This window comes from Syngnathus acus, chromosome 17 (assembly GCF_901709675.1).
Source record: "Syngnathus acus chromosome 17, fSynAcu1.2, whole genome shotgun sequence".
In the NCBI taxonomy this organism is placed as follows: domain Eukaryota; kingdom Metazoa; phylum Chordata; class Actinopteri; order Syngnathiformes; family Syngnathidae; genus Syngnathus; species Syngnathus acus.
This window is the reverse complement of record NC_051102.1, coordinates 589,177-616,261: the sequence shown is the minus strand read 5'-3', so window position 1 is coordinate 616,261 and position 27,085 is coordinate 589,177. Positions and strand designations below refer to the sequence as shown.

At 46.0% G+C, this 27,085-nt stretch overlaps 1 protein-coding gene across 6 annotated transcripts; it reads right to left on the bottom strand.

The window, feature by feature from the left end:
• Nucleotides 1-1,053: 1,053 nt before the first annotated feature.
• Nucleotides 1,054-15,610, bottom strand: LOC119137084 (SUN domain-containing ossification factor-like). Of its 6 annotated transcripts, none has more exons than XM_037276106.1 (24): nucleotides 15,351-15,610; nucleotides 13,725-13,839; nucleotides 11,662-11,778; nucleotides 11,200-11,432; nucleotides 10,982-11,080; nucleotides 10,783-10,912; nucleotides 10,603-10,711; nucleotides 7,846-7,970; nucleotides 7,702-7,769; nucleotides 7,515-7,622; nucleotides 7,323-7,428; nucleotides 7,069-7,089; nucleotides 6,310-6,365; nucleotides 5,986-6,068; nucleotides 5,804-5,869; nucleotides 5,631-5,696; nucleotides 4,908-4,995; nucleotides 3,516-4,823; nucleotides 3,353-3,440; nucleotides 3,136-3,240; nucleotides 2,895-3,052; nucleotides 2,640-2,731; nucleotides 2,497-2,540; nucleotides 1,054-2,014 (listed from the first exon to the last, which is right to left on the bottom strand). In XM_037276106.1, exons 1-24 carry the CDS (start codon nucleotides 15,407-15,409, stop codon nucleotides 1,550-1,552), a joined length of 3,909 nt encoding a protein of 1,302 aa, XP_037132001.1. In that variant the 5' UTR covers nucleotides 15,410-15,610; the 3' UTR covers nucleotides 1,054-1,549. The 6 variants fall into 6 exon arrangements, with proteins under 6 accessions (XP_037132001.1, XP_037132002.1, XP_037132003.1 ...); XM_037276107.1 differs by having other exon boundaries at nucleotides 2,646-2,731; XM_037276109.1 differs by having other exon boundaries at nucleotides 1,864-2,087.
• Nucleotides 15,611-27,085: the final 11,475 nt, after the last annotated feature.

Genomic DNA, 27,085 nt, shown 5'->3' with positions numbered 1-27,085 from the left:
CTTATGAGAGCCTATTGAGTTGCGCTCATGCCATCTGTGTGTCTTTGTATACCCACTCTGTGGTATGGATACTGCTGGGGCCTGAATTTCCCCACCCCTGGGGATCAATAAATATTCAATCAATCAATCAATCTAGTATATAACTATATTGTAGTGTTAACAAAGTACAAGGAAAGACGTGGGTTTGGTAAATGGCTCTTTATTTAACAAAACAATCTCCCAGGCGTGTGGCGGCATGGACTTCCATCCCCGGAGGTGGCACTTCCAGCCACGGAGGTGGAAGAGCTCCATAGAATAGGACTGGGCGTGCGTAAAAGCCATGTCCGAGCCCCATCCACCGTCCCCGGACAGCCACCCGGCCGAGCACCGGCCCCCGACTTCCATCCACGGAGGTGAAAGATCTCCATAGAGTAGGACCGGGCGTGCGTAAAAGCCATGTCCGAGCCCCATCCACCGTCCCCGGACAGCCACCCGGCCGAGCGCCGGCCACCGACTTGTATCCACCGAGGTGAAAGAGAGCTCCGTAGAGTAGGACCGGGCGTGCGTAAAAGCCATAATAGTTTTTCAAACCTTCTGTGTCACTCCAAATCCTTAAATCCTTCAAACTCTTCGTCCTCCGTGTCACTTACAAACAAAGCCGCTAATGATGCCGGCGAGCTGAGAACGGGCCTGACGTAACATTCAGAGTTATTCAAATAACTATTACATAACACGTTTATAAAACCATCTCTGTCACTCCAATTCATTAAATCCATCAATCGTCCTTTATGTCAACAATGTGTGTAGTACGTGGGGCCCTGCGTCATCTTCGTCATCCCGTGATCGAATCTTTGTCCTTTATGTAAACAACTGCCGTGCCGCGCCGCGCCGCTGACGTCATTTGAAATTCAAATTACAGTAATCCCTTGCTACATCGCGGTTTCACTTTTTTTTTTTTTTTATAAATTTTTAAAATTTGTTAAAGAATTTACATACAAGTTGCTCCTCTGTATAAGTCGCCCCCCCCCACCCAAACTATGAAAAAAAACGCGACTTAGTCAGAAAATTACGGTACTATTTATTAGTTGTTTATCATTTATTATTTTTTATCTATGTAACTATTCCATTACTGTCAAATTGTTTTACAGTGGATTGTACATCACTGAGGGTGTAAATTAATGTCACATTTGCTTTTTACAATGAATGAATCTGCAGCATTCGATAACTAGAAATGTGAGAAACGTGGCTTCTTGAAATGTCATCGACAATCATATTACCTCATAAGTACCATGGCTTGTTTTCACAGGAGGGAAGAATCATCTTCACTGTATAAATATCTCTCTTTGGTTGGTTTGAGTTCGCAAATAGATACCACTCAATCCCACACTTTGCATATTCTTCATACCTGTCTCTTCTCTTAAAAGAAATACTGAAACTGGAACTACAATCAACATATATGAATGCCATATTGTGACAAAGAAACCTGTACAAGTGATTGAACAGCCCTGTTGTTTCTACAGAAACTAACGTCAGTCCTAAGTGCAAACTTGCAGTCTTTTGTCCATATTCCTTAGACGGGACCTGAGCGAGGGATATTCAGCCCAAAGGTACCAGAGGTTTGCTTTGAGTTCATATTCATGAGGTCCTGTGTGGCCGAGATGGATAAGGTATTGCTTTTGTCTCCGTGTGGTGCCTGAAGGAAGTCCACTACGGCACAAGTGGGCTTCGGACGCCTGCGTCTTAACGCCCTTTTCTCTGCCCGGGTTTCAGGCAGCGACACACCTTGGCATATCCGAGAGCAGGGGGCGGTGATTCCACAGAATGTGGGATCGTCTGAATGGGACGATGTCTCCGAGCTTCCCTCGGATGGAGAGTCTCTGAAGGCGGGTAGAAGCAGCCTCCTTGTCATGGCCGTCGGGTTTGTTGGGACAGGCACGCTGCTCCAAACGGCAGCTCCGTTGCATGCCATTGGAGAAGCATGAAAGGACGTCAAAGTTTGCACTTTCTCAATGGGTTTCATTTTACGTGGTCTTTTCTGAATGGGGACGGGTCAGGTTTGGGTCGAGACAACAGCAGGTAGAGGTTAGGTCTTTTTTGGCACTGTATTTCTGTCAAGTGCTTAAAATCCATGTCTTAATGTCAGTACTGGCATACTTGGCGACTGACTGGGTTGGGAAAATTAGGGAGATTTTGATTCATTGTCATATCAGCCATAAGTTTCAAGGTTTCCAAGTTTTTTGCCGTATACCGTCATTTCCGGACTATAAGCCACACCAGCTACAATCTGGGAAAAATCCTGTTTTATTCATCTATAAACCACACCGGACTATAAGACCCAGGTGTTTTAAATGAAATGTCCTCATTTTGATTACCTGTATGACTAACACAACTCTTGCATCATAAAAATCATGACAATCATACTTACCACATGAAGGAAACTGATGCGTACAGAGCTATTTCTACGATATTCAGTAAATGACACTACATTTTTTCAAGGTAAGCATATTTTCACTGCACCTTTCTGCTCGCTTGACTCTCCTCGGGATGAAGACTTTCGAGACCTGCGAGGCAGGGAATACATATGTTAATATCTACTCCCAAAAGGGTTCATTTGATAATCAGACAATTAAAAATGAGAAATAAATCAAATTCAAACGTACCGGTACCTTGACTTGGCACAAACTGGAATGAGTGGATTGGTGGGTAGGATGCACTCCTCTTCAAACTACAGTCATCACCGGACGTGAAATTCCTAAGGAGGAAAGTCTCACTGTGGATTCTAGCTTTTGGTGAGTTAGACAATAGAAGAGCAAAAAGAGTTGTTCTTTTTACAGTGAAGACCGTTTTTTTCTCAACTTTCCGTATTTCTTGTTTTTTTTGTGCCTTTTACAAATAAGTTGCAATTGTATCGGTACCTCTCGGGATAGCAGTAGCTGTAGCTGTTTACTGCGGGTGGCTCTGGCTCTGCATTCGGAGGCGTGACGGAGATGCGGTAGCGGTTGGCAAAGAGCGCCAGGCCGAAACACAAACTCAGCAGCAGGCACAGCAGAAGGTAGTTGTGCCTGTCTGAGACCTGGGAGACACAGTGCATAGTGAAAAGGCCTTTATAGCGAAAGCTGAGGCTGCTCAATGTTAATTCATAGTGGTTTTAATTACCTCGTTCTGCAGCTGGCTGACCTGAATGGACAGGTTTAGGACCATCTGAGTAATGTTCTCCAGCTGACCTTGCAGCAACTGAATGGACTCTGTCTGACGCTGGTCCTACATGAGGATTTTTGTCAATTAAGTATCTGACCATGATATGTAGCAAGATCCAAAATTAGAATACATCTGGTATTTTTAAAACAACTCTGAGAACAATCAATGAACTCACTTGCTCCTCTGCAATTCTGGAGGTGTTCTGAAGTTTAATAATGGTTTTGTTGAAAGCCTTCTGCATCTCCTCCACCTGCTTCCGATATCTTGGAATATGAAAGAAAGACAGGGTCAAACAAAACTAAAACCGACATCAAACGTGTGTTATTTCCTCTCCTGACCTCTGGCTGAGCTGCTCCAGATAGCGTCCGCTGAGCGACATATTCATCTCGAGGGCCTTAATGCGGTTGTTGAGTCGCATGAACACGGACTCCTTCTGGCTGGAGCCGTGCACCGGGTTGCCGTTCTGTTCTGTGCCATTCGGGGGATCTGCGTAAATGTCTGAGAGGGACGGTGAGGGAGATGTCGAAGGCAAAGGAGGGAGACCGGGGGTAGAGACATCTTCTGTGAGGTCCTCGGTTTTGCTATCTGTGATGACCGGGGCACTACTACTACTAGAGAGCTCAAGTTCAATGGTTGTGTGTGGAGCAGGCTGGGGTAGCTCAGTGGAAAGAGTGCCGCTGTCGAGTACAACTGCTGGGTCCGGGGACTGATGTACATGAGGAGAAGCAATCTGGGACTCACCTGTCATATCAGGATTTAGGATCGAGTCGCGTATCACTATGTTGGCCTTTACTTCTGTGGCTGCCACTTTGCCATCGTCGACTGCAGTTCTGATGACTGAGCTAGTGGGAGGTAGCGAAGCTTCTGTAGGCTTGTCCACAGCCAATATGTCTTGGGTCTCCTCTGAGCTTAGCAGCTTTGCTGGAGCCTCAGAAGAAAGCTGTGGAGTCTCGACAACAGAAGGGTTGGCAGTGGATGAATCGGTGGTGGTTGGTTTGGGGAGGCTTGATGTCTGACTGGGCTCCAGCGGAGGCGGTTCGGACATAGAGTCATTATGAGCTTCCATGAGAGTGTTCTCTGGAGGCTGGTGTGCTTCTGACGTGCTGGCTCCGCTTTCTGGCTCACCGCCAGAAGCTTGTTCTTTTTCATGAGGCTGATGTACCTCACTGTGATGCGTCTTGGGCTCAGGACAGGCAGAGGAGGGTGAAGGTGGGAGCCAAGTGGGAGTGTGGATGGAAGGAGCTGTTTGCTTTCTGTCCACGGATTGGCATCTCCTTTCTTTGAACAGCAACGCCAGACATTGTTGCTGCATATACTCCTGAAGGGAGCTCGTACATGAACAAGAGGAAAACCATGGAAGAAATGCACAGAGGTCTACATTTTGTGGTTCAGCGTGTTCCATTTTCTCCCTCTCCCCATCTAATTCATCCTCTTTATCTAAAAGTGTGATTGTGGAGCTGATAGATTCTTCTTCCTCCGACTCGAAAGGAATAACAATTTGTTTGTCCAGTTGCGGAGGCTGCTGGTCACTGTTATCAACTGGAAGCAGTTCTGGAACAGCGGTTGCTGAAGACGGGGCACCAGTTTCAGTGATTTCTGTGTCTGGAGACAATGTTGCCTCATCCAACTCTGAACTAGATGGTGTACTAAATGGCCAGAAACATTTGAATTGTGAAATGATGGCTTCGCCTCTGCAAAGTAATGAGTGATGGCTTTTGACAGGTACTCACACGGCGGATGGGTCGGTGATGGGAGTTGAAGTTATCGTTTCATTCACACCAGGACCATTCACAATGACACCCTGGGATGAAAGGTTTCCTACAACACAGAAAACATAGGCGTACCCAGTGACGTGCGGTGAGGTTCATGACTGGGGAGGCACTGACGTCACCCCCCCCCCCTCCCATCCCCCCATCCCGGTAAAATTTGTCCGGCACCTAACAGTGTCACAAAAAAGGTTGGGGAACGCTGCTCTAGTGTGGCTTATTCATTATTTAATTTGAACTATTTGAATTAAAATCTCATATTAGCAGTCTTCACACATAAGACTTTGTGTTCCGAGTTGCAAGATGACGCTGCTCTCGAGCAATGCCCATCTGAAGCAGGTTCCTGATCCCGTTCGACTTGTCTATTTCCCTGGCACGATCCTCGTCTTTCTTCTCTAAAACCTTCGCCATGCTGGCTAAAACTTTTGCTAATCAGGCAAAGGAGTAGGCAAATGATGTGACGAAAGTAGCGCCAAAATGCTGCCGAAAACAATTCAGCTGTTGTCGCAATACTGCTGCCAGCCCCCCTCCCCCCATATAAAAACAATTTTTTCAACGGATCTACAAGGTTCACAAAAATGATACTCCTGACGGAAAAAAACACGGAGATCCGCGGAAGATTCTCATCTCATCTTAACGTAATATAATATAATATAGACTGCATGTGGTTAAAGACTCGGGACATACCTTCCATTTCCGAGTTGCCACCAAGAACATTCACGGCAATATTATTGACCATGTTCAAAATAACATCTGAGGATAAACAATACATGAAGAAAAAGATGAGTCAAAATATACAAGTGTGCCTTTTCAAGCTTCGTTATGGTTCAGAAACAAAACAGGGGTTGTTGCTTTCTTACCTTTAGCTGAGCCAATCAGATTCTTGGAATACTTGACTTCACCAGGTCCATAGCCAGATGCATAATCTGAAGGAGGAAAACAATCCTTCTGACACACTATTTACAAAATGATATGAATAAACAAACTCAACAGACCAAAATGAAGAGAAATCTACCAAACTAAAATACATTAAAATATATACCCAAGTCATCGTCCTGATCTTCTGCTCTTTCAGAAGGCTCAGCTATTTCTTCATACTCTTCCACCATGCTTGTCCCAAACACTCTGGAAAAAACAAGACATTCTCTTCTATGGATGCGTATACAAGTTGTTTTATTTAAATGTGTTTGCATAACTGGGTCAAAGACAGCCTTCATTTTCTAATCTTAACAATCAGAGCAAAACAAGTCATTTAACCAATCGCATAAACCGACAAAGTGAACACTCTTCTCAGTAAAATCGAAGCTGAAAGTGTATTGATCCTTTGTGGGTGTGCTGAAGCCACAGTAGGCTGACTAGTACATACCTAATGAGACTGAGGGGGCAGAAATGTTCAGAGCCAAAGTGAGAGAGCAGCTCAACCTACAAACATATAAATGATTCAAATATTACAACAGGTATATGCGATGTGATATGCATCAATGGCATTTTTCTCATCTATGTTATTTATGAAAAATGATTAATTTTCAAACCATTTTAGTCGTGGGAAAGTAGGATCATTTGACATAACGTGATTATTTGATTGATGTGTATGTAGGAAAATTAGTGATGAGAAAATCAAGCTTCAAATTTGTTGTATGAACCAGTTTTATATACCGTAATTTTCGGACTATAAGTCGCACCGGAGTATAAGTCGCACCAGCCATAAAATGCCCAAAAGAGTGAAAAAAACCCATATATATGTATATAAATCGCTCCTGAGTATAAGTCGCCCCCCCACCCAAACTATGAAAAAAAACCGCGACTTATAGTCCGAAAATTACGGTACTTTTTTTACTTCTCTAGATGACACTGTTGGTTTGAATAAAAGGGGTTCAGAAATGTTAGTGTACTTTCAGCCCAATGTTGAACAGAGTGCCACCTAGAGGAGTCAGAAAATACAACAGCTCATTCATAAAGCAAATTTGAAGCTTTGTTAAGGAAAACTGATTCTATCATTGTTAGCAGCATGTTAGAAGGGAAGCTGATCAGCCAAAAGGACAAATATGTTAACAAATATGCTCCCTTCCACGAGTCCTATTGAATTCATTCAATTGGCAAACATCTACACAAAACAAAGGCTAACCTTTATGTACTTGGTGAACATCTGAAGCAAGAGAAGGGAGGAGGGGTAGAAGGAAAAATTTTACGCTAAATAGGTGCATTGAAAACAATCTCACATGCTGCTACTATTGAAATTATAGAATTAGGTTACATGACTATATACTGTGTCATTTTATGAATTCGAAATACCTAAAATACAAAGCAAAATAAGCAGAAGAAGATATGGGCAGTCCCAATAACAGCTAGAAAAAAAAAAAAAAAAACTACTGGTCTTACCTTGACATATTTAGCATAAAGCTGCTCATCCAATGGGAAGCTCTGTACTGTGCGTTCGTCCCGGCCATGAAAGGTTCCCAATTTGAGCCATTTGTTGGTTGGGTATCTACATGAGTATATTGACAAACACAGCAAGAAAGTGCATTTGCTGTTTGGTAGCTCATCGGGGAAAAAAAAAGGTTTGCAGTTTACCTGTCGCTGATGGAGACGAGAAAGTCTTTGGGTGTAGAAGAAAAGAGCTCAAAATTGGCAATATCCAACTGCTTCACCTGAATGGGCTCACAGAGCTCAATGATGAACCTGCAAGAGAGTCATTTATCAACAGCTAACAAGGAAATATTTTTGAAAAGACATCTGGTGTTTTATGTAAAACACATACCAGATTTTATTACTGCAGGGATTAAGCATGTACAAGTCCATATTCTCCTTCAATATGGCCGAAGTGCTCTGAAAGCGACAAATAAATAAATAATACCATCTTGATTGGTCATTATGGGGCTGCTGTTAGTGTCACATAACATACCTTAGCTTCTGGATTAGCACCAAGAATTTTTGCTCCACACTCCACGGAAGCATAGTTGTTGAAGTTTTTTTGCATCTTCTTGACTACATTGGAACCCCCATTAGTAGAAGTATGTGTGGACAGAGCTAATGGGGAAAAAAATAAGAGCATTCTATTTATTGTTTTCTAAGACTACGTATTTATCGCACCAAAAGTCCTCCGGCCGTCATGACTACTTTTTACCGCGGCACCATTGAGAGCGTCCTCTCCAGCTGTATCGCTGTTTGGGGTGGCAGCTGCACTGACTACGACTTGAAGGCCCTGCAGCGCATAGTGAAAACGGCTAGTAAGACTATTGGTGCTTCTCTCCCCTCCTTGACAGACATTTACACCTCCCATCTCACCCGCAAGGCGACCAAGATTGTGAGTGATGTGAGTCACCCCGCTCACTCTTTGTTTGATCTTCTGCCCTCTGGGAGGCGGTACAGGAGCCTGCGCTCTCGCACCACCAGACTCTCCAACAGCTTCGTACTCCAGGCTGTTAGGATCCTGAACTTGCTCCCCCTTTCAGCGTAGCGTCCTGTTCTTGCTGTCTGCTGTATGCACGCTGGCTCGGTTTTGCCCCTCTTATTTATTGGGTTATTGGTTTATTATTTATTCATCGCTCATTTTATTTATTATTTATTATTTATGGGTTGTGCCTTCTTGTTTTGTTTTGTGTCGCCTACTTGTATGTCTCGTCACCGTGGGATGGAGGAAACGGAATTTCGGTTTCTTTGTGCGTCTTGACATATGAAGGGATTGACAATAAAGCTGACTTTGACTTTGAAAAGGCGCACTGGATTATAATGCGCACCCTCATTGAATTTTTTATTTTAGAAATTATTTCATATATAGGGCGCACCGGAGTAAAAGGCGCATAAAATAGAAGCTATACTGCAACAAACTGAGGTTGACTAGGGTTGCGGTATGCATCCACTAGCCAATAACCAATGAGCCCTCTGTAAACAATCGCGGTTCTCAAACTATCTCCTATAAAATGATCAGAAATTACTAAAGTTCGATCTAACGCATTGGTACTGCTTACCTATGTTTCCCTTCCATATCGATCCGTAAATTTACTCGAAACATTAACAGAGCAGCCTATTTTGACATGAAATAGCCTCGTGCGTATAGTGCAGAGATGGGGACTCGAGTCACTGTGACTTGGACTTGAGTCGACTCGAGTCGCTGTTTTGATGACTTGACAAAAAATGAAAAAACTTGAGACTCGACTTGGAAGTTAAAGACTCTGGACTTGACTTGAATGACTTCAGTGTTATTTAGTTTATGTTTTCAGTTTGAATATAAAATTAATAAAACATTTAAAAAAATAATATCGATAACACGGGAGGAGCGCAGGCTGAGAATGGCGTTGTCATGATTGGATCACTACCCTGTCAATCAATCAGTCGTGCCCTCTCTACCTACCGAACTTGTTCATTGGAGAATCACGCCCCTTTATATCAGACATGCGCAAATATGTCAGCGGGAGCGGTACCGCGAGTCAACACCTTTGGCTATCGCAATTACTTTTATGACGGCAAAAGACGGACAGCACAGTGCGAGATATGCAACAAAAACATTTCAGACAGCCAGACGACAAATTCAAACTTTGTCCGTCATCTGAAGAGCCATTCTGCCAAGTAAGTGCTTTTCATTTATCTAAATAGGTGCGTGTATATATAGCTTTAATGCAATGAATATGATGAAACTGAATTAAATAAATATGACTTAATATGGAGCAAGTTAATAAATAAAAACTACAGTTAACTTGACTTGGACTTGACTTGACCTATTTAAGGACTTGACTTGGACTTGACCTATTTAAGGACTTGACTTGACCAAGAAAAAAATGACTTGGGACTTACTTGAGACTTGAAGGTTAAGACTTGAGACTTACTTGAGACTTGCACGTGTGACTTGGTCCCATTTCTGGTATAGCGGCTATCACTATAGCATTAGCCACCCGCAAACTCCCATGAGCCTCAGCTCGCAGACTCTCATGAGCCTTGGCAAAGTGTAAACAATCGCGTTTCTCAAATGATCTCCTATAAAATGATCGGAACTGACTAAAGTTCGATCTAACACATAGGTACTGCTTACCTGTGTTTCCCTTCCATATCGATCCGTAAATTTACTCGAAACATTAACAGAGCAGCCTATTTTGACATGAAATAGCCTCGTGCGTATAGCAGCTATCATTATAGCATTAGCCACCCGCAAACTCCCATGAGCCTCAGCTGGCAGACTCCCATGAGCCTCAGCAAAGTGTAAACAATCACGTTTCTCAAACGATCTCCTATAAAATGATCGGAACTGACTAAAGTTCGATCTAACACATTGGTACTGCTTACCTATGTTTCCCTTTCATATCGATCCGTAAATTTACTCTGAACATTAACGGAGTAGCCTATTTTGAAATGAAATAGCCTCACGGGTACAACAGCTATTCAGTGACGCCCCCTGACCACGGTTGCCATAATGCTGGGAAGCGCTGCGACCTTGTAATTAACTAGACGCACTAAAACGTACTGAAACATTTTGGCAGAGCACTGTGTACAACCAGTATGGATCAACAAATTCCTCAATTGATCCATATATACGGCGCACCGGACTATAAGGCGCACTTTTCTTTTGAGAAAATTTTAGGTTTTTAGGTGTGCCTTGTAGACCGGAAAACACGGTACTCTATTTAAAAAAACAAAAACAAAAAAAACCACAATAATAGAACAGTACTTTTTTCATTCTCCACCTCCATCATCTTCCGCTTCCACTCATCAAACGTTGGGATGTCCTCAGGGTCTTTGCTGTTCACGGTAGGATCGGTGTCGGCAATATTCAAGTCCTAAGGGACGATATCAAAACTGAAATTGGTGCTTGCGGAGGCGGCAGCCATTTGTTGCTTATGTTACTTACTTGCTCGTTGAGCGGGTGTGATACGCTGTCATCCAGATGCTGAGCAGCCTGGGCATTCAGGGGGTCACTGTGAGTTTTGGTACCAGTTGTGTGAGCGTTTGACATGTTTTCCAAAATGACTGGAGGAAGCCTACAACAACATTTTAATAGAATTCAGAATCTTTCATCTGGGATTGACCGATTAAAAGTAGTTCACTACCTGTCATGATCATAGGGATTAGCCTCTTCCATGCATTCAGCAGGCAACTCAGAGTCAAGGACGTCAGAATGAGCTTCGTCATTTGCATCGTCCAAAACACTAAGATGACAAGAGCAAATTTTTGTAATCTAACAATTTAGGAGGAAAAAAAGGCAGCGCTTCATGTAATATCTTAATGAATTAAATCTCAAATTAAATAGAATTGTGAATATTCTTGCCTGACTGTTATGATATTTTGAAGGCTAGGAATACCAGGATTGTCATTTCCCTCAACTGTGGATTCATAGTCTGTATCGGAAGACCTAATCAGGACAACTGATTCTTGTTCTTGAGCAGCAGGTACATCAAAGTTTTCCATTTCCAAGTGTAGCTTGTGTTCCTCCTTTGGCTGGGAAATAGCACTGACGATCTCTGAGGTTGCCTCTAAGCTGGGCTTGTCCAGTTCAGGGGGCTGGAAGATAAAGGTCAAGCAAAACTTTGGAATTGTTTTGACTTGTTGAGGAATAACCGAGTTTGCATGGACTCCAAATGTTGCATTCATAATAACAGGGCAGTAGTGAAGTAGGTAATTATTGCCCAGTTAGGCAACAATTTGAGCATTGATGTACTTTCAACATTTTTTATTTATTTATTTATTTATTTTTTAATCGGTGAGAACAACAACTTGATATTTGACTTACCTCCGAATGAGTCTCTTCTTTGGCCACCGTCTGAGTGGACTGCTCTTCTTTTTGATGATCCCCTTGTGACTGTTCATTTCTGTGCGACTGGAGGTGCGAAGCCAAGCTCTCACCCGCCTGAAGACATCATACACAGGGATGGGGGGGAAGTTAGCCTCTTAATTGTTAAATACGTGTTGACTTCAAATGCCCTAAAGAAATTGTTTTAGCTTTAATGCACAACCAAATATACAGTATACACAGTGGGGAGAACAAGTATTTGATACACTGTTGTTTTTTCAGGTTTTCCCACTTGCAAAGCATGTAGAAGTCTGTAATTTCTATCATAGGTACTCTTCAACTGTGAGTGATGGAATCTAAAACAAAAATCCAGAAAATCACGTTGTATGATTTTTAAATAATCAATTTCCATTTTATTGCATGAAATAAGTATTTGATACCTCAGAAAAACAGAACTTAATATTTGGTGCAGAAACCTTTGTTTGCAATTACAGAGATCAGACGTTTCCTGTAGTTCTTGACCAGGTTTGCACACACTGCAGCAGGGATTTTGGCCCACTCCTCCAAACAGATCTCCTCCAGAGCCTTCAGGTTTCGGGGCTGTCGCTGGGCCACACGGACTTTAAACTCCCTCCAAAGATTCTCTGTTGGATTCAGGTCTGGAGACTGGCTAGGCCACTCCAGGACCTTGAGATGTTTCCTACGGAGCCACTCCTTAGTTGCCCTGGCTTTGTGTTTTAGGTCGTTGTCATGCTGGAAGACCCAGCCGCAACCCATCTTCAATGCTCTTACTGAGGGAAGGAGGTTGTTGGCCAAGAGCTCACGATACATGGCCCCATCCAGCCTTCCCTGAATACGGTGCAGTCGTCCTGTTCCCTTTGCAGAAAAGCATCCCCAAAGAATGATGTTTGCACCGCCATCCTTCACAGTTGGGATGGTGTTCTTGGGGTTGTACTCATCATTTTGCTTTCTCCAAACACGACGAGTGGAGTTTAAACCAAAAGGTTCTATTTTTGTCTCATCAAACCACATGACCTACTCCCATACCTCCTCTGGATCATCCAGATGTGTCATTTGCAAACTTCAGACGGGCCTTGACATGCGTTGGCTTGAGAAAGGGCACCTTGCGTGCACTGCAGGATTTTAATCCTTGACGGCATAGTGTGTTACTGATGAGTTTTTTATAGACTGTGGTCCCAGCTCTATTCAGGTCATTGACCAGGTCCTGCCGTGTAGTTCTGGGCTCATTCCTCACCTTCCTCATGATCATTAATGCCCCACGAGGTGAGATCTTGCATGGCGCCCCAGACCGAGGGAGATTGACCGTTGTCTTGAATTTCTCCCATTTTCTAATAATTGCGCAACAGTTGGTGCCTTCTCACCAAGCTGCTTGCCTATTGTCCTGTAGCCCATCCCAGCCTTGAGCAGGTCTACAATTTTATCCCTGATCTCCTTACACAGCTCTCTGGTCTTGAGCATTGTGGAGAGGCTGGAGTCTGATTGATTGAGTGTGTGGACAGGTATCTTTTATACAGGTAATGAGTTCAAATAGGTGCCGTTAATACAGGTAATGAGTGGAGAAGAGGCGGGCTTCTTAAAGATGAACTAAGAGGTCTAATAGCCAAAATTTTTACTGGTTGATAGATGATCAAATACTTATGTCATGCAATAAAATGTAAATTAATTATTTGAAGATCATCTACTGGGATTTTCTAGATTTTGGTTTCCATCATGTTTCCATCATGTTGAATAGTACCTATGATAGAAATTAGACTTCTACATGCTTTGCAAGTTTCAGAACCTGAAAAATCAGCAGTGTATCAGATACTTGTTCTCCCCACTGTATTACATAAAACAATTTTTACTTAATTCACCAAAGAATGGCAATGTTTGCTTTTGCACTTAAACTCTTCAAGTGTGTCAATAAATTCATGTATTACAATACAAACAATACTTTTATATTTAAGCTTGAGGTATTGTTTCGATAAAAGCATTTGATGGTGATGCTATCATTGGGAGTGATTGTTGAATAAGGACCGCTACTCGCAAACTGTCAAGCCAACCTCGTCTTCCTGATGAGAGTCCCCTGACTCGCCCTCCAAATCGATGTCCTGCCGAGGCTCAGACCTTTGGGCCTCCTGGTCTGGCTCTGTGCAATCAACATGGCAGTTAGGGAACCTGCAGGGCAAGGAAGCAATAATCACCGACTGATGTTGCTCAGTCTCACTCTTTGTTCGATCTTCTGCCCTCTGGGAAGAGGTACAGGAGCCTGCGCTCCCGCACCACCAGACTCACCAACAGCTTCGTACTCCAGGCTGTTAGGATCCTGAACTCTCTCCCCCCTTCTGCGTAGCGTCCTGTACTTTTGCGCTATATTCTGACTGTCTGCTGTATGCACACTTGCTCCGTTTTGCTCCTCTTATTTATTGAGTTATTTGTTTATTTATTATTTATTCATCACTCTTATTATTCATTGTTTGTGCCTTCTTGTTTTTATTTTGTGTTGTTTGCTTGTATGTATGTCGTGTACTATGTCTTGTCACCGTGGGATAGTGGAAACGTAATTTCGATTTCTTTGTGTGTCTTGGCATGTGAAGAGGTTGACAATAAAGCAGACTTTGACTTTGACTTATCTTACAGCAAGCCCAGAGGTTGCTACAAAAAATATTTTATATGTGAGGCACTGGGAAAAGTCCAGGTGGCTTGTAATGCCACGTGGCGAATTTATCTTATCTGTTTGCAAATTAAGGAAGGGCTAGCAAATCAAAAAGGAACATACTATACACACTCAATCAAATACATTTTTGTCCTGTGCAGAAAAGTATTAGTATTAGTAAGGCCAAATTCAATACTTTTTGCTGGAGACTAAGATCATAAAAGAGATGATGTTGCAGCAATATAATGAACCACATTGCCAGAACAATAAAAAAGGTAAGACACATTAAAGTGGACATGAGAATATACAGCGCATGCACTTTATCAGTTAAGATAAGACTGAAATTAGTAAAACTAAGCCCCGAACTGGTGTTCTCACTGAAATTCATCTCACAACACAGCACTGCACTTTATGTACCAGGCCATTATCTGGATTTGTTCTTGCAGGATTTTAGGTCTCCTGGATTGTTTTGTTCAAGCTAATGTAATCATGTAGTGCAATCTCTTTCTCTTCGATTGCCTGTGCTGTGCTTCTTTATCTTTAGCAGCAGGTCCATCCAGTACTACTACTGACGTGAGATCTTTAATCTCGAAGAGCCAAATCTGTATTGCGTAGTCGCGTCAATTGTGAAGGAGGGCATTCATTTGAGTGTCTTATTTGGACCAGTCGCATCAGTGCTGATGTCTTCGGGAAAAACATTTTTATTTTGGTCCATTGGTGGTGAAAGGACGACCCGAGCATCCGCAATTTGGTAAAAAATAAGACAATGTCTCGGACGGGTTAGCAAAACCTACCGATCACCGAGTCTGCTAAATCAACCAGGTGCCACATCACAACATAGCAGCTTGCTAACTAGCAAAAGCTAACTACTTGCTAACTAGCACGCTAACTAAACACGTAGTGCGGAATTTGGCCTTAATCGATTCCACTTTAACAATTTAGGTTGAAGCAATTTTGGTTGGAAAAACATTAGGAGTTTAGGTCTGACTACCAAATAGCAATTAACGTAAACGAGAAAAATATGGAAACTTACCAACTTAGTAGTGACACAGATAGCCACAATGCCACAACTCGCCATATTATCATCTTCATCCCTGTCCTGTCGGGAAAGACATTCTCGACGTGCTTGAACAGGCTGTCAAATTCGTCGACCTATATGTCCTCTCTGCTGTCGGGGAGACACGCTGACCCGCAAGTAAAGCTAAACTTAGCCAACATCGGAGAGTTCTTACTGTAGCTGGATAGCAAAACAAACTGCCATCAATTGCCACTACGTCGCTCTTTCAGTGTTGGCTCGTGAGTGAACGATTCGTTTAAAAAGAAACGATCTTTTGAGTGAACGAGAGTTCTTTTTTTCCGTTCATATAACTTCAACCAGTAGGTGTTGGTAATGCCCACTGAAGCTGGTGCCACCTAGCCGTAAAACAAAACGAAGAAGAAAATGACGTATCTTCCCGTTCACGAACGAGTCGTGAATTGCATTTCCCGTTCACCAACGAACGAATTTGTGAGTGAACGAATCACTCACTGAGTGATTCGCATTTCCAGTTCACCGCGAGAACGGATCAGTGAGGGAACGAATCCTGGCTTTCCCGTTCGCGAACGAGTCAATGAGTGAACTGCCTTCCTGTGCATCAACGGATCAGTGAGTGGACGTGTTGCGTCTCCTAGCGTGAACTATGTAAGCCAGAATGTAGAATTACGATTTACTTATAGTAGGTTTTAAATAACGTGTATGCATATACAGTGCCTTGCGAAAGTATTCGGCCCCCTTGAACCTTTCAACATTTCGCCACATTTCAGGCTTCAAACATAAAGATATAAAATTGTATTTTTTTGTCAAGAATCAACAACAAGTGGGACACAATCGTGAAGTGGAACGAAATTTATTGGATAATTTAAACTTTTTTAACAAATAAAAAACTGAAAAGTGGGGCGTGCAATATTATTCAGCCCCTTTACTTTCAGTGCAGCAAACTCACTCCAGAAGTTCAGTGAGGATCTTTGAATGATCCAATGTTGTCCTAAATGACTGATGATGATAAATAGAATGCACCTGTGTGTAATCAAGTCTCCGTATAAATGCACCTGCTCTTTGATAGTCTCAGGGTTCTGTTTAAAGCGCAGAGAGAACCATGAAGACAAAGGAACACACCAGGCAGGTCCGAGATACTGTTGTGGAGAAGTTTAAAGCCGGATTTGGATACAAAAAGATTTCCCAAGCTTTAAACATCTCAAGGAGCACTGTGCAAGCAATTATATTGAAATGGAAGGAGTATCAGACCACTGCAAATCTACCAAGACCCGGCCGTCCCAGGCCAGCTGAGAGACATAGTCTCTCCAGCGCGTCCTGGGTTGTCCCCGGGGTCTCCTACAGGTGGGACATGTCCGGAACACCTCCCCAGGGAGGCGTCCAGGAGGCATCCTGATGAGATGCCCGAGCCACCTCATCTGGCTCCTCTCAACGTGGAGGAGTAGCGACTCTACTCCGAGTCTCTCCCGGATGACCGAGCTTCTCACCCTATCTCTAAGGGAGAGCCCGAACATCCTGCGGAGAAAACTCATTTCGGCCGCTTGTATCCGGGATCTCATTCTGTCGGTCACGGCCCATTGCTCGTGACCATAGGTGAGGGTAGGAGCGTAAATCGACCGGTAAATTGAGAGTTTTGCCTTTTCGCTCAGCTCTCTCTTTACCACGACGGACCGGTACAGAGTCCGCATTACTGCCGACGCTGCACCGATCCGCCTGTCGATCTCGCGCTCCATCCTCACCTCACTCGTGAACAAGACCCCAAGAGACTTGAACTCCTCCACTTGAGGCAGGATCTCATCCCCGATCCGGAGAGGGCATTCCACCCTTTTCCGATCGAGGACCATGGACTCGGATTTGGAGGTGCTGACCCTCATCCCGACCGCTTCACACTCGGCTGCGAACCGCTCCAGTGAGAGCTGGAGATCACGGCCTGAAGATGCCAACAGCACCACGTCGTTTGCAAAAAGCAGAGACACAATGCTGAGGTCCCCAAACCGGACCCCCTCAACGCCTCGGCTGCGCCTAGAAATTCTGTCCATAAAAATTATGAACAGAATCGGTGACAAAGGGCAGCCTTGGCGGAGTCCAACCCTCACTGGGAACGAATCCGACTTACTGCCGGAAATGCGGACCAAACTCTGGCATCGGTGATATAGGGCCCGAACCGCCCTTATCAGTTGGCTTGGCACCCCGTACTCCCGAAGCACCCTTCACAGAACCTCCCGAGGGACACGTTCGAACGCCTTCTCCAAGTCCACAAAACACATGTGGACTGCTTGGGCGAACTTCCATGCACCCTCGAGGATCCTGCTGAGGGTGTAGAGCTGGTCCACTGTTCCACGGCCAGGACGAAAGCCACACTGCTCCTCCTGAATCCGAGGTTTGACCTCCCGACGGACCCTCCTCTCCAGCACCCATAGACCTTACCAGGGAGGCTGAGGAGTGTGATTCCCCTGTAATTGGAACACACCCTCCCTCCGGTCCCCCTTCTTAAAGAGGGGAACCACCACCCCAGTCTGCCAATCCAGAAGCACTGTCCCCGATGTCCACGCAACGTTGTAGAGGCGTGTCAGCCATGACAGCCGCACAACATCTAGAGCCCTTAAGAACTCCGGGCAGATCTCATCCACCCCCGGGGCCTTGCCACCGAGGAGTTTTTTAACTACCTCAGTGACTTCGACCCCAGAGATTGGAGAGTCCGCCTCAGAGTCCCCAGGCCCTGCTTCCACAATGGAAGGCGTGTAGGTGGAATTGAGGAGGTCTTCGAAGTATTCTCCCCACCGACTCACGACGTCCCGAGTCGAGGTCAGCAGCACGCCATCCCCACTGTAAACAGTGTTGACGTTGCACTGCCTCCCCCTCCTGAGACGCCGGATGGTGCACCAGAATTTCCTCGAAGCCGTCCGGAAGTCATTCTCCATGGCCTCGCCAAACTCCTCCCACGCCCGGGTTTTTGCCTCAGCAACCGCCGAAGCCGCGTTCCGCTTGGCCATCCGGTACCTGTCAGCTGCCTCCGGAGTCCCGCAGGCCAAAACGGCCCGATAGGACTCCTTCCTCAGCTTGACGGCATCCCTTACCGCCGGTGTCCACCAGCGGGTTCGGGGATTGCCGCCACGACAGGCACCAACGACCTTACGGCCACAGCTCCGGTCGGCCGCCTCAACAATGGAGGCGCGGAACATGGTCCACTCGGACTCAATGTCCCCCGCCTCCCCCGGGACGTGGGAAAAGCTCTGCCGGAGGTGGGAGTTGAAGCTCTTCCTGACAGGGGATTCTGCCAGACATTCCCAGCAGACCCTCACAGAGCGTTTGGGTCTGCCAGGTCGGACCGGCATCTTCCCCCACTATCGGAGCCAACCCACCACCAGGTGGTGATCAGTTGACAGCTCCGCCTCTCTCTTCGCCCGAGTGTCCAAAACATGCGGCCGCAAATCCGATGACATGACTACAAAGTCGATCATCGAACTGCGGCCTAGAGTGTCCTGGTGCCAAGTGCACACATGGACACCCTGATGTTTGAACATGGTGTTCATTATAGAAAATCCGTGTTGAGCACAGAAGTCCAATAATAGAACACCGCTCGGGTTCAGATCGGGGGGGCCGTTCCTCCCAATCACGCCCTTCCAGGTCTCACTGTCATTGCCCATGTGAGCATTGAAGTCACCCAGTAGAACGATGGCGTCCCCAGAAGGAGCGCTCTCCAGCACTTCCTCCAGGGACTCCAACAAGGGTCGGTATTCTGAGCTGCCGTTTGGTGCATAGACACAAACAACAGTCAGGAACCGTCCCCCCACCTGAAGGTGGAGGGAGGCTACCCTCTCGTTCACCGGGGTGAACCCCAATGTGCAGGCGCCCAGCCGGGGGGCAATAAGTATACCCACACCTGCTCGACGCCTCTCACCGTGGGCAACTCCAGAGTGGAAGAGAGTCCAGCCCCTCTCGAGAGGGCTTGTACCGGAACCCAAACTGTGCGTGGAGGCAAGTCCGACTATGTCTAGTCGGAACTTTTCTGCCTCGCACATCATCATCATCATCATCATCATCGTTTTAAAGTCCGCTTTCCAGGCGCCGCTGGGTTGGACTGGGTTCTCGATATGGCCGTCTTCCACCGGGAACGGTCCATGGCCATCTCGTGGTTGATGCCGAGTGCCTTCATGTCGGCTGCCACGGTCATCTGCCAGGTCTTTTTAGGTCGGCCACTGGGTCTTGTTCCCTCTACGTTATACGACATAACTTTCTTCACCCAGTCGTTCTCGTCCTTCCTCACTACATGTCCGTACCATCGCAGTCTGCCTCTCCTCACCACATCCACTATGGACTCCACTCCGATCTTCTGTCTCAGCTCTGCACTGGTCTTTTCCTCCCTCATTGACACACCACACATCCATCTGATCATCCTCATTTCTGCTCTGTTTAGTTTGTCTTCATGTTCTGTTTTCAGGGCCCATGCCTCACTTCCGTACGTCATACTACTTCTGACACAGGCTGAGTACACTTGGCCTCTCATCTTCAGGGATGGGGCCTTAGATGTTAAGAAGGGCATGAGTTCCCTGAATTTCTTCCACCCGCTTCTCACCCTTGTGGTCACTGCTAGGTCCACCCCCCCATCAGCGTTAAGCATGTCTCCAAGGTAGCAGAAGCTGTCCACCACCTCGTACATCTCCCCATCTACCACGAGCCCCTCTTGCTCAGCTGGGTCTGCTTGGGCGACTTCTCCCCTACACCGCTTGCATTGGAAGGTCTCACTTGCAGCTAGTAGGCTGCCTTTTACTCCGCTGCATCTTCGGTGCACCCATCTCTGGCAACCCTTGCACCGGATAGAGTTAGCTTGCACTCCCTTCCCGCAAACTCCACATGGCCATGCTCCTGACTGCGATATCACTCCCAGGCCAGCACCACCGACCATGACCTTTGATTTTGCCGCATTCACCTTCATTCCTTTCACTTCCAGGCATGTCTTCCAGGCCGCTAGCTTCCTAGCTAGGTCTTCTCGGCTGTGAGCCATCAATACCAGGTCATCCGCGTAGAGCAGCTCCCATGGTAGTCCACCCCTCACTTCCCTCGATACCACATCCATCACGATAGCAAACAGTAATGGGCTGAGCACTGATCCCTGGTGCACCCCTACCCTTACTTCAAACCCATTACTGTCGCCAACTCCTGTTCTAACAGTTGTGCAGGCTCTGCAGTAGAGAGCCATCACAGCCTTTACCAGTCCCTCTTCCACACCCGACTTCCTTAGGGCCCACCTCACCACCTCCCTTGGCACCCTGTCGAACGCTTTTTCCAGGTCGACAAAAGCGAAGTACAACCTCTTCCTCTTCTCCTGGTGCTTCTCTTGCATCTGTCGGATGACAAAAATTGCGTCTGTTGTACCTTTACCAGGCATGAAGCCATACTGCATCTCGTCCACCTTTACCCGTGTCCTCACCCTCTTTTCCAACACCCTCTCTAATAACTTCATTCCATGCTCCAGCAGCTTTATGGCCCTGTATGACCCGCATGCGAGTGGGTCCCCCTTCCCTTTGAATAGAGGCACCAGGACGCTTCTTGTCCAGTCCTCCGGAATGTGCCCCTCAGCGATGACACTGTTACACAGGTCGGTCATCCACTGCACACCGACGTCTCCCGCTGCCTTTAGCATCTCTGCCACCACTCCAGATGGTCCAGCTGCCTTTCCATCCTTCATGGCCTTCATGGCTTTTCCCACTTCTGTCCGTGTGATCGGGCCACATTCACCCTCCACTTCGTCGCATCCTGCCTCACCATCCCAGTCATTCTCCACATTCAGCAGCTTCTCCATGTATCTTTGCCATACTTCCTTCACTCTTCTGTTGTCTGTCACGATGTTGCCATCCTCATCCTTCACACAGTTTGCACCGGTCACATCACGCCTCTCCTTAACCATTTGCTTCGCTATCTTGAAGAAGCTCTTTTGTCCTCTTTCACTCTCCAATTCACTTGCAAATTCTTTCCTCTTGGTCTCTTGGGCCTCCCACACTGCTGTCCGTGACGCCCTCCTTGCCTCTACATACCGCACTCGGTCTGCGTCCCTTTTTGATTTCTTCCATACTTTATGGCACCTCCTCTTCTCATTCACCGCTCTTTCGACGCTGTCATTCCACCACCATGTCTCTCTTTGTCTTGCTTTACCCTTTGACCATCCGCACACCTCCTCTGTGGCTTTAAGCAGAGCCTTCTTCATTGCCTGCCACTTGCCATCCACACCACCCGACTCCATCATCTCCTCCACTTCTTCTGCTATATGCTCAATCTTCTCCCTAAACTCGTTTTTATTCCCTCCGCTATGTAGCTTCCACACCTTCAACTGGGGAGGATGCTTCTTAGCCCCCACCTTCTTGATCCGCAGAGTTAGGTCTCCGATGACTAGGCGATGCTGAGACACACACTCTTCTCCAGGGATTGCCTTGGCATCCCTGACCAGGACGCGGTCCTCCTTTCTGACCATGATGTAATCTATTGTGCTCTTGCAGCCACCCGAACTGTATGTTATTAATTTGGCTTCGTCCTTCTTGAAAAGCGTGTTGCACAGCACCAGCTCCAGTGCGTCGCCGAACTCCAGGATCCTCTCTCCCTCTGCGTTCCGCATGCCGTACCCCTGTCCCCCATGTACCCCCTCAAAGCCATCTGACTCCCTCCCCACGTGTCCATTCAGATCACCTCCCAGAATTATAACCTCATTCTGGGGGATCCCCGACAGCACCATGATGGCCTTGTCCCAGAACGCATCCTTCTCGTCCTGACTTCTGCCAACTTGAGGGGCGTAGATTGAAATTACGTTTGTCAGACGCTTCCCAACGATCAACTTCACAACGATGATCCGCTCATTTACCCTGCTAATGCTTAGCACTTGATCTATCCACTTTTCAGCAATAAGTACTCCAACACCACCAGTCCCTTCGTTGCAGCCTTGCCAGAAGAACTTGTACCTTCTGCCGATTGCACCCAGCATCCTTGCACTTCCACCCTTCCATCTCGACTCCTGGACACAGCAGACATCCACCCTTCTCCTGTGTAGAGCCTCAACCACCTCCCCCGATCGGTGTGACATGCTGCCGATGTTCCATGTAGCCACCCTAACACGTACCTCCTGCCCCTCTCTGTTCCGGTTCAGGCCTCCCCGCAGTCCATCGGGCTGAGGGCCGTCATATAATCTACCTGCGGTTTGGCCTCCTTTTCCATCATTCTTTTTGTCGTAGGCTGATGAAAATGCCCACGGAGTACTTAAGGCTGTACCCCGCCTCTCCTGTCTTTGTCTAGCCATACTGAGAATTTTTGGAGCAAAACTTTTTACAGCCGGATGCCCTTCCTGACACCAACCCAAGGGGAAATTGATTTTCTGTCGGGGTTGACTCCCTTAGCCCATTCCTCTCCCGAGGAGCCCACTGGGCAGTGGTACTATTTAACCCATAGTTGGGGGCTGGTTCGTGGGCACCAGGGCGTGTCCACACACCGGTGGGCCTGCGTGCCGCACGTCTAGGGGCCAAACCTCCTCCGAGTCCCTTGTAGTTTAGCCTGGGTCCGTGTTGTACCCAGTTACCATGTGTCGCCGCGTGGAGGCACTACATAGGGCTTGCTGTTAGAGAGGCTATGTACTGGCAGGGAGAGACTTACGCACTCGGCTCTCCCGTTCGCATACTGCTAGCCAGCGGTGAGGGTTGACAGTGAGAAGTGACATGCACTGGGCACTCCACCAACACACTAGACGCATCACAACAACCCGACTTGGTGTTATGAAGTCAGACACTAGCACACCAGCTAGGAATCCTTTCCAGCCAGAGAGGTGACATTCCATGTCCCAAGAGCCAGCTTCTGCAGCCAGGGATCAGACCGCCAAGGTCCCTGCCTTTGGCCGCCGCCCAGCTTACACTGCACCCGACCCCTTTGGCCCCTCCCACAGGTGGTGAACCCATGGGAAGGGGGACACACGTTTCCTTTTTGGGCTGTGCCCGGCCGGGCTCCATGGCCGAAGGTCCGGCCACCAGACGCTCGCCTTCAAGCCCCACCTCCAGGCCTGGCTCCAGAGGGGGGCCCCGGTGACCCGCGTCTGGGCGAGGGAAAACGAAATCCATTTACGTTTTTCTTCATAAGGGGCTTGTGTGAGCCGTGCTTTGTCTGGCCCCTCACCTAGGACCCGTTTGCCATGGGTGACCCTACCAGGGGCATGAAGCCCCAGACAACATGGCTCCTAGGATCATAGGGGCACGCAAACCCCTCCACCACGATAAGGTGACGACTCACGGAGTTGTCACCTTATTATTATTATTATTATTATTATTATTTTAATAAACATTTATGTTATAACTTGTCTGGTGTTTTATTCCTTGTTTTTATATTCGCCAATCAAAACATAAATATCTGACATTTGGTTAACTGCTTTATATGACAATATATATATATGTTTTACGTTGTTATACGAGTTGGTGTCCCCCAAAATAACAAATGACGGCATTACGTTTTTTTTTCTCAACCTTTTATTCAAACACATTCGGTATAATAACACCATCAACTACAAGCCAACAAATACAAAATTAAAACATCAATGTCGGCATAACGTGTGTCGGCTGGCAATGGTATAGCAGCAATGCTGTCCGTCACTCACTCACTCACTCGTGAAGACCAATCAGCAGCGCCAGCGAGCGTTAGATGGAGGAGGGACTTTACGATGCAGTGACGTAACTTCCCGTTCACGAACGAGTCGTGAATTGCATTTCCCGTTCACCAACAAACGAATCTGTGCGTAATAATAATAAATAATAACTAGAAAATGCAATTTCTGGAGAAATTGCGTGTGAAGGCGAAGACCACGAATGGGAATTTAAAATAAATTTGCGCCAACATTTTTTTAAATTTGTAACAAAACGAAAACTACAGGTTCAAGAGGTTCACTTTGGAGTTCAAAAGTTGAAAAGGGTTGAATCGGACAAAAATTATAAAAGTTAGAGTAAATGTTATATTTAGGTCACTTCTGGTTTCATTTAAGGCACTTCTTGTTGAAATAAGGTCAATTCCGGTTTATTTGGGGCACTTCCAGTTTAATTTAGGTCACTTCCGGTTTAGCAGAGGTCACTTTCGGTTTACCGTTTTTTCCATGTACAATGCGCACCCTAAAAATGGCATGTCGGTGCTGGAAAAAAACCTGTACCCATGTATAATACGCACCCAAATTTTGACTCCTACTTAAGTCCGTAAACGTAAAATTATTTCAGACAAAAGATCATCTTTGGGAACAACCGGATGTTATTCTGCCGGTCAGTATCACTGCGCATGCGCTAGCAAACTCGATAGCGGAGAAATGTTTCGGATTTGTGTAGGGTACATTGTGACAGCAAACGAGCAGGTGATCGAGCAAGCGTCTGATACGAGAGCATTGTGTTCGTATGGAGCGTGTTTGAAGTGAACAGCAGAGAAGAAAGGAACAAGGTAAAGTGTTGTGAAATAAAATATTACCTGTAATACGCATTTAGGTTTAGAACTGAACTCTCGCTCTTTAGTATATAGCTGACGTGTCTTGCGCATCCGTTCTGCCATCGCCTTCACACAATAATAATGAAGTGAATGGTGTAGAATAACATATGTGTGAAGGCCATCGCCTTCACACAATAAAGTAAATGGTGTAGAATAACATATGTGTGAAGGCCATCGCCTTCACACAATAATAATAAAGTGAATGGAGGACAATAACATAAGTGTGAAGGCCGTCGCCTTCACACTAATAATAATCGAGAATGGTGTAGAACAGTGGTTCCCAAACTTTTGCAGGCTGGCGCCCCCTTTGGCTCCCCAGTGAATTCCTAGCGCCCCCCCCCCCCCCAAGGACCGGCATTTATATAAATAAATAATACATTTATATAAATAAATAAATAAATAATACATTTATAATATCATTACCCTTACGTTGAATTAGTGGGAGCACTGAGTTTGTTTCTCAGAAACGAGCCGGTCCCATCTAGACGTAATCGGAGACAATGACACCCGAAGTGATTTAAGGTTTGTCTTTTATTGCAGGATGCTTGGTCTCCATGTGTTGAAGCAGTTTTGAATGCTTCACTGCCTGGTTAGTTAGCCTGTCGCCACATATTAGCTTTGCGGGCTCGACTGGGGAAACATGTCACGTGACCGGGACGAGTGTCTTGACCTGAATTATTGATCGTCGATAAAAAAAAAAAAATTCTGTGCGGCTTGGCGGCCCGGTACCAAGTGACCCACGGACCGGTACCGGTCCGCGGCCCGGTGGTTGGGGACCACTGCCCTAACCAGCTCAACACAACACAACACGGCGCGTTCTGGCGAGTCCGCAATTTCATGTTGACTTGAACTCAAGATGATGTTGACCGCCAGAATGCGGTTTTTATTATAAGATAAAATTCTGAACATTACAAGCTTGAAATTACAAACCTGAGCTTTTGCTTTTGTAGTCTATGCTGTCGGATCTGACTGGGCCAGAGCGGCGTGTTGTGTACAAATCGACTGCCGCCCCCCTACCGCCCCCCTACCGCCCCTTTCTTCCTCACCGCCCCCCCAGATTTTTCCACCGCCCCCAGGGGGGCGGTACCGCCCACTTTGGGAACCACTGGTGTAGAATAACGTGTGAAGGCCATCGCCTTCACACAATAAAGTGAATGGAGTAGAATAACATATGTGTGAAGGCCATCGCCTTCACACAATAATAAAAAGTGAATAGTGTCGAATAACATATGTGTGAAGGCCACCGCCTTCACACAATAATAAAAAGTGAATGGAGTAGAATAACATATGTGTGAAGGCCATCGCCTCCACACAATAATAATAAAGTGAATGGTGTAGAATAACATACCGTAAATTCCGGACTATAAGCCGCACCGGACTATAAGCCGCACCAGCTAAAATTGGGGGATATTTTAGTTTTTTTCTTATATAACCCGCACCGGACTATAAACCGCACGTGCACACGCGTTTTTTACAAAGAAAGACCGTTCACAGAAAGCCTTTTTAAAGTTTTAATAACATACTTTAACATGTCTTTCTAAACATTGCCTGTGACGCAGCAGTAGTACCGCAGCAACACGGAAGTGTGCACGCGAGTTATTAACAAAGAAAGACTGGACACAGAAAGCTTTTTTAAAGTTTTAATAACATACCTTAACATTTCTTTCCAAACACTGCCCGTGACGCGGCAGTAATACCGCAGCAACACGGAAGTAACACAAGACTAATAGGGCTGGATTAAAAAAAACATACCCGGTAAAAGTCACTGAGACGCGGCGGTAACACAGCAACAACACGGTAGACAGCACCAACAGGGCTCGTTAAAAAACATACCAGTAAAAGTAAAAAAAGAGCTTCATCGTCTTCATCTTCCTCCTGTGCACTGAAACCATCGAAGTCTTCCTCCTCAGCGTCCGATTGGAATAGCGTTAGATATCCTTCGCCTCACACTTTCTCAGTCTCTCTTTCGTCGTCGCTTTTATGCATTTCTTCGAGTGTGATGAGGGTCTGTTCATGCTAATTTTATTCATGCACAAAGCTCTAAATTACATTAAACTAGCGAGCGACACGTATAGCTCCAGAGTAGACGGGACCACGAAATAAAGAAAAGGGTGACGTAACACAATGTCATCAACATCGACTGCCTTTAGCTTAAAAGCGGCATCATATGCATTTCTTTTGTTCCCCATAATGACGGTTTGTGTAAAAAAGCTCCCTTTCAGTAATGTCCGTCTTGATCTCGTTCT

What these genes read in the sequence shown, in the direction of transcription:
- LOC119137084 (XM_037276106.1), bottom strand. Translation starts at nt 15,409, where the DNA reads ATGAAGATGATAATATGGCGAGTTGTGGCATTGTGGCTATCTGTGTCA. An exon ending in CAAAATATCATAACAGTCAG is followed by an intron (nt 11,081 to 11,199) that starts GCAAGAATATTC and finishes TTGTCATCTTAG; the next exon opens with TGTTTTGGACGATGCAAATG. An exon ending in GTGCTAATCCAGAAGCTAAG is followed by an intron (nt 7,770 to 7,845) that starts GTATGTTATGTG and finishes TGTCGCTTTCAG; the next exon opens with AGCACTTCGGCCATATTGAA.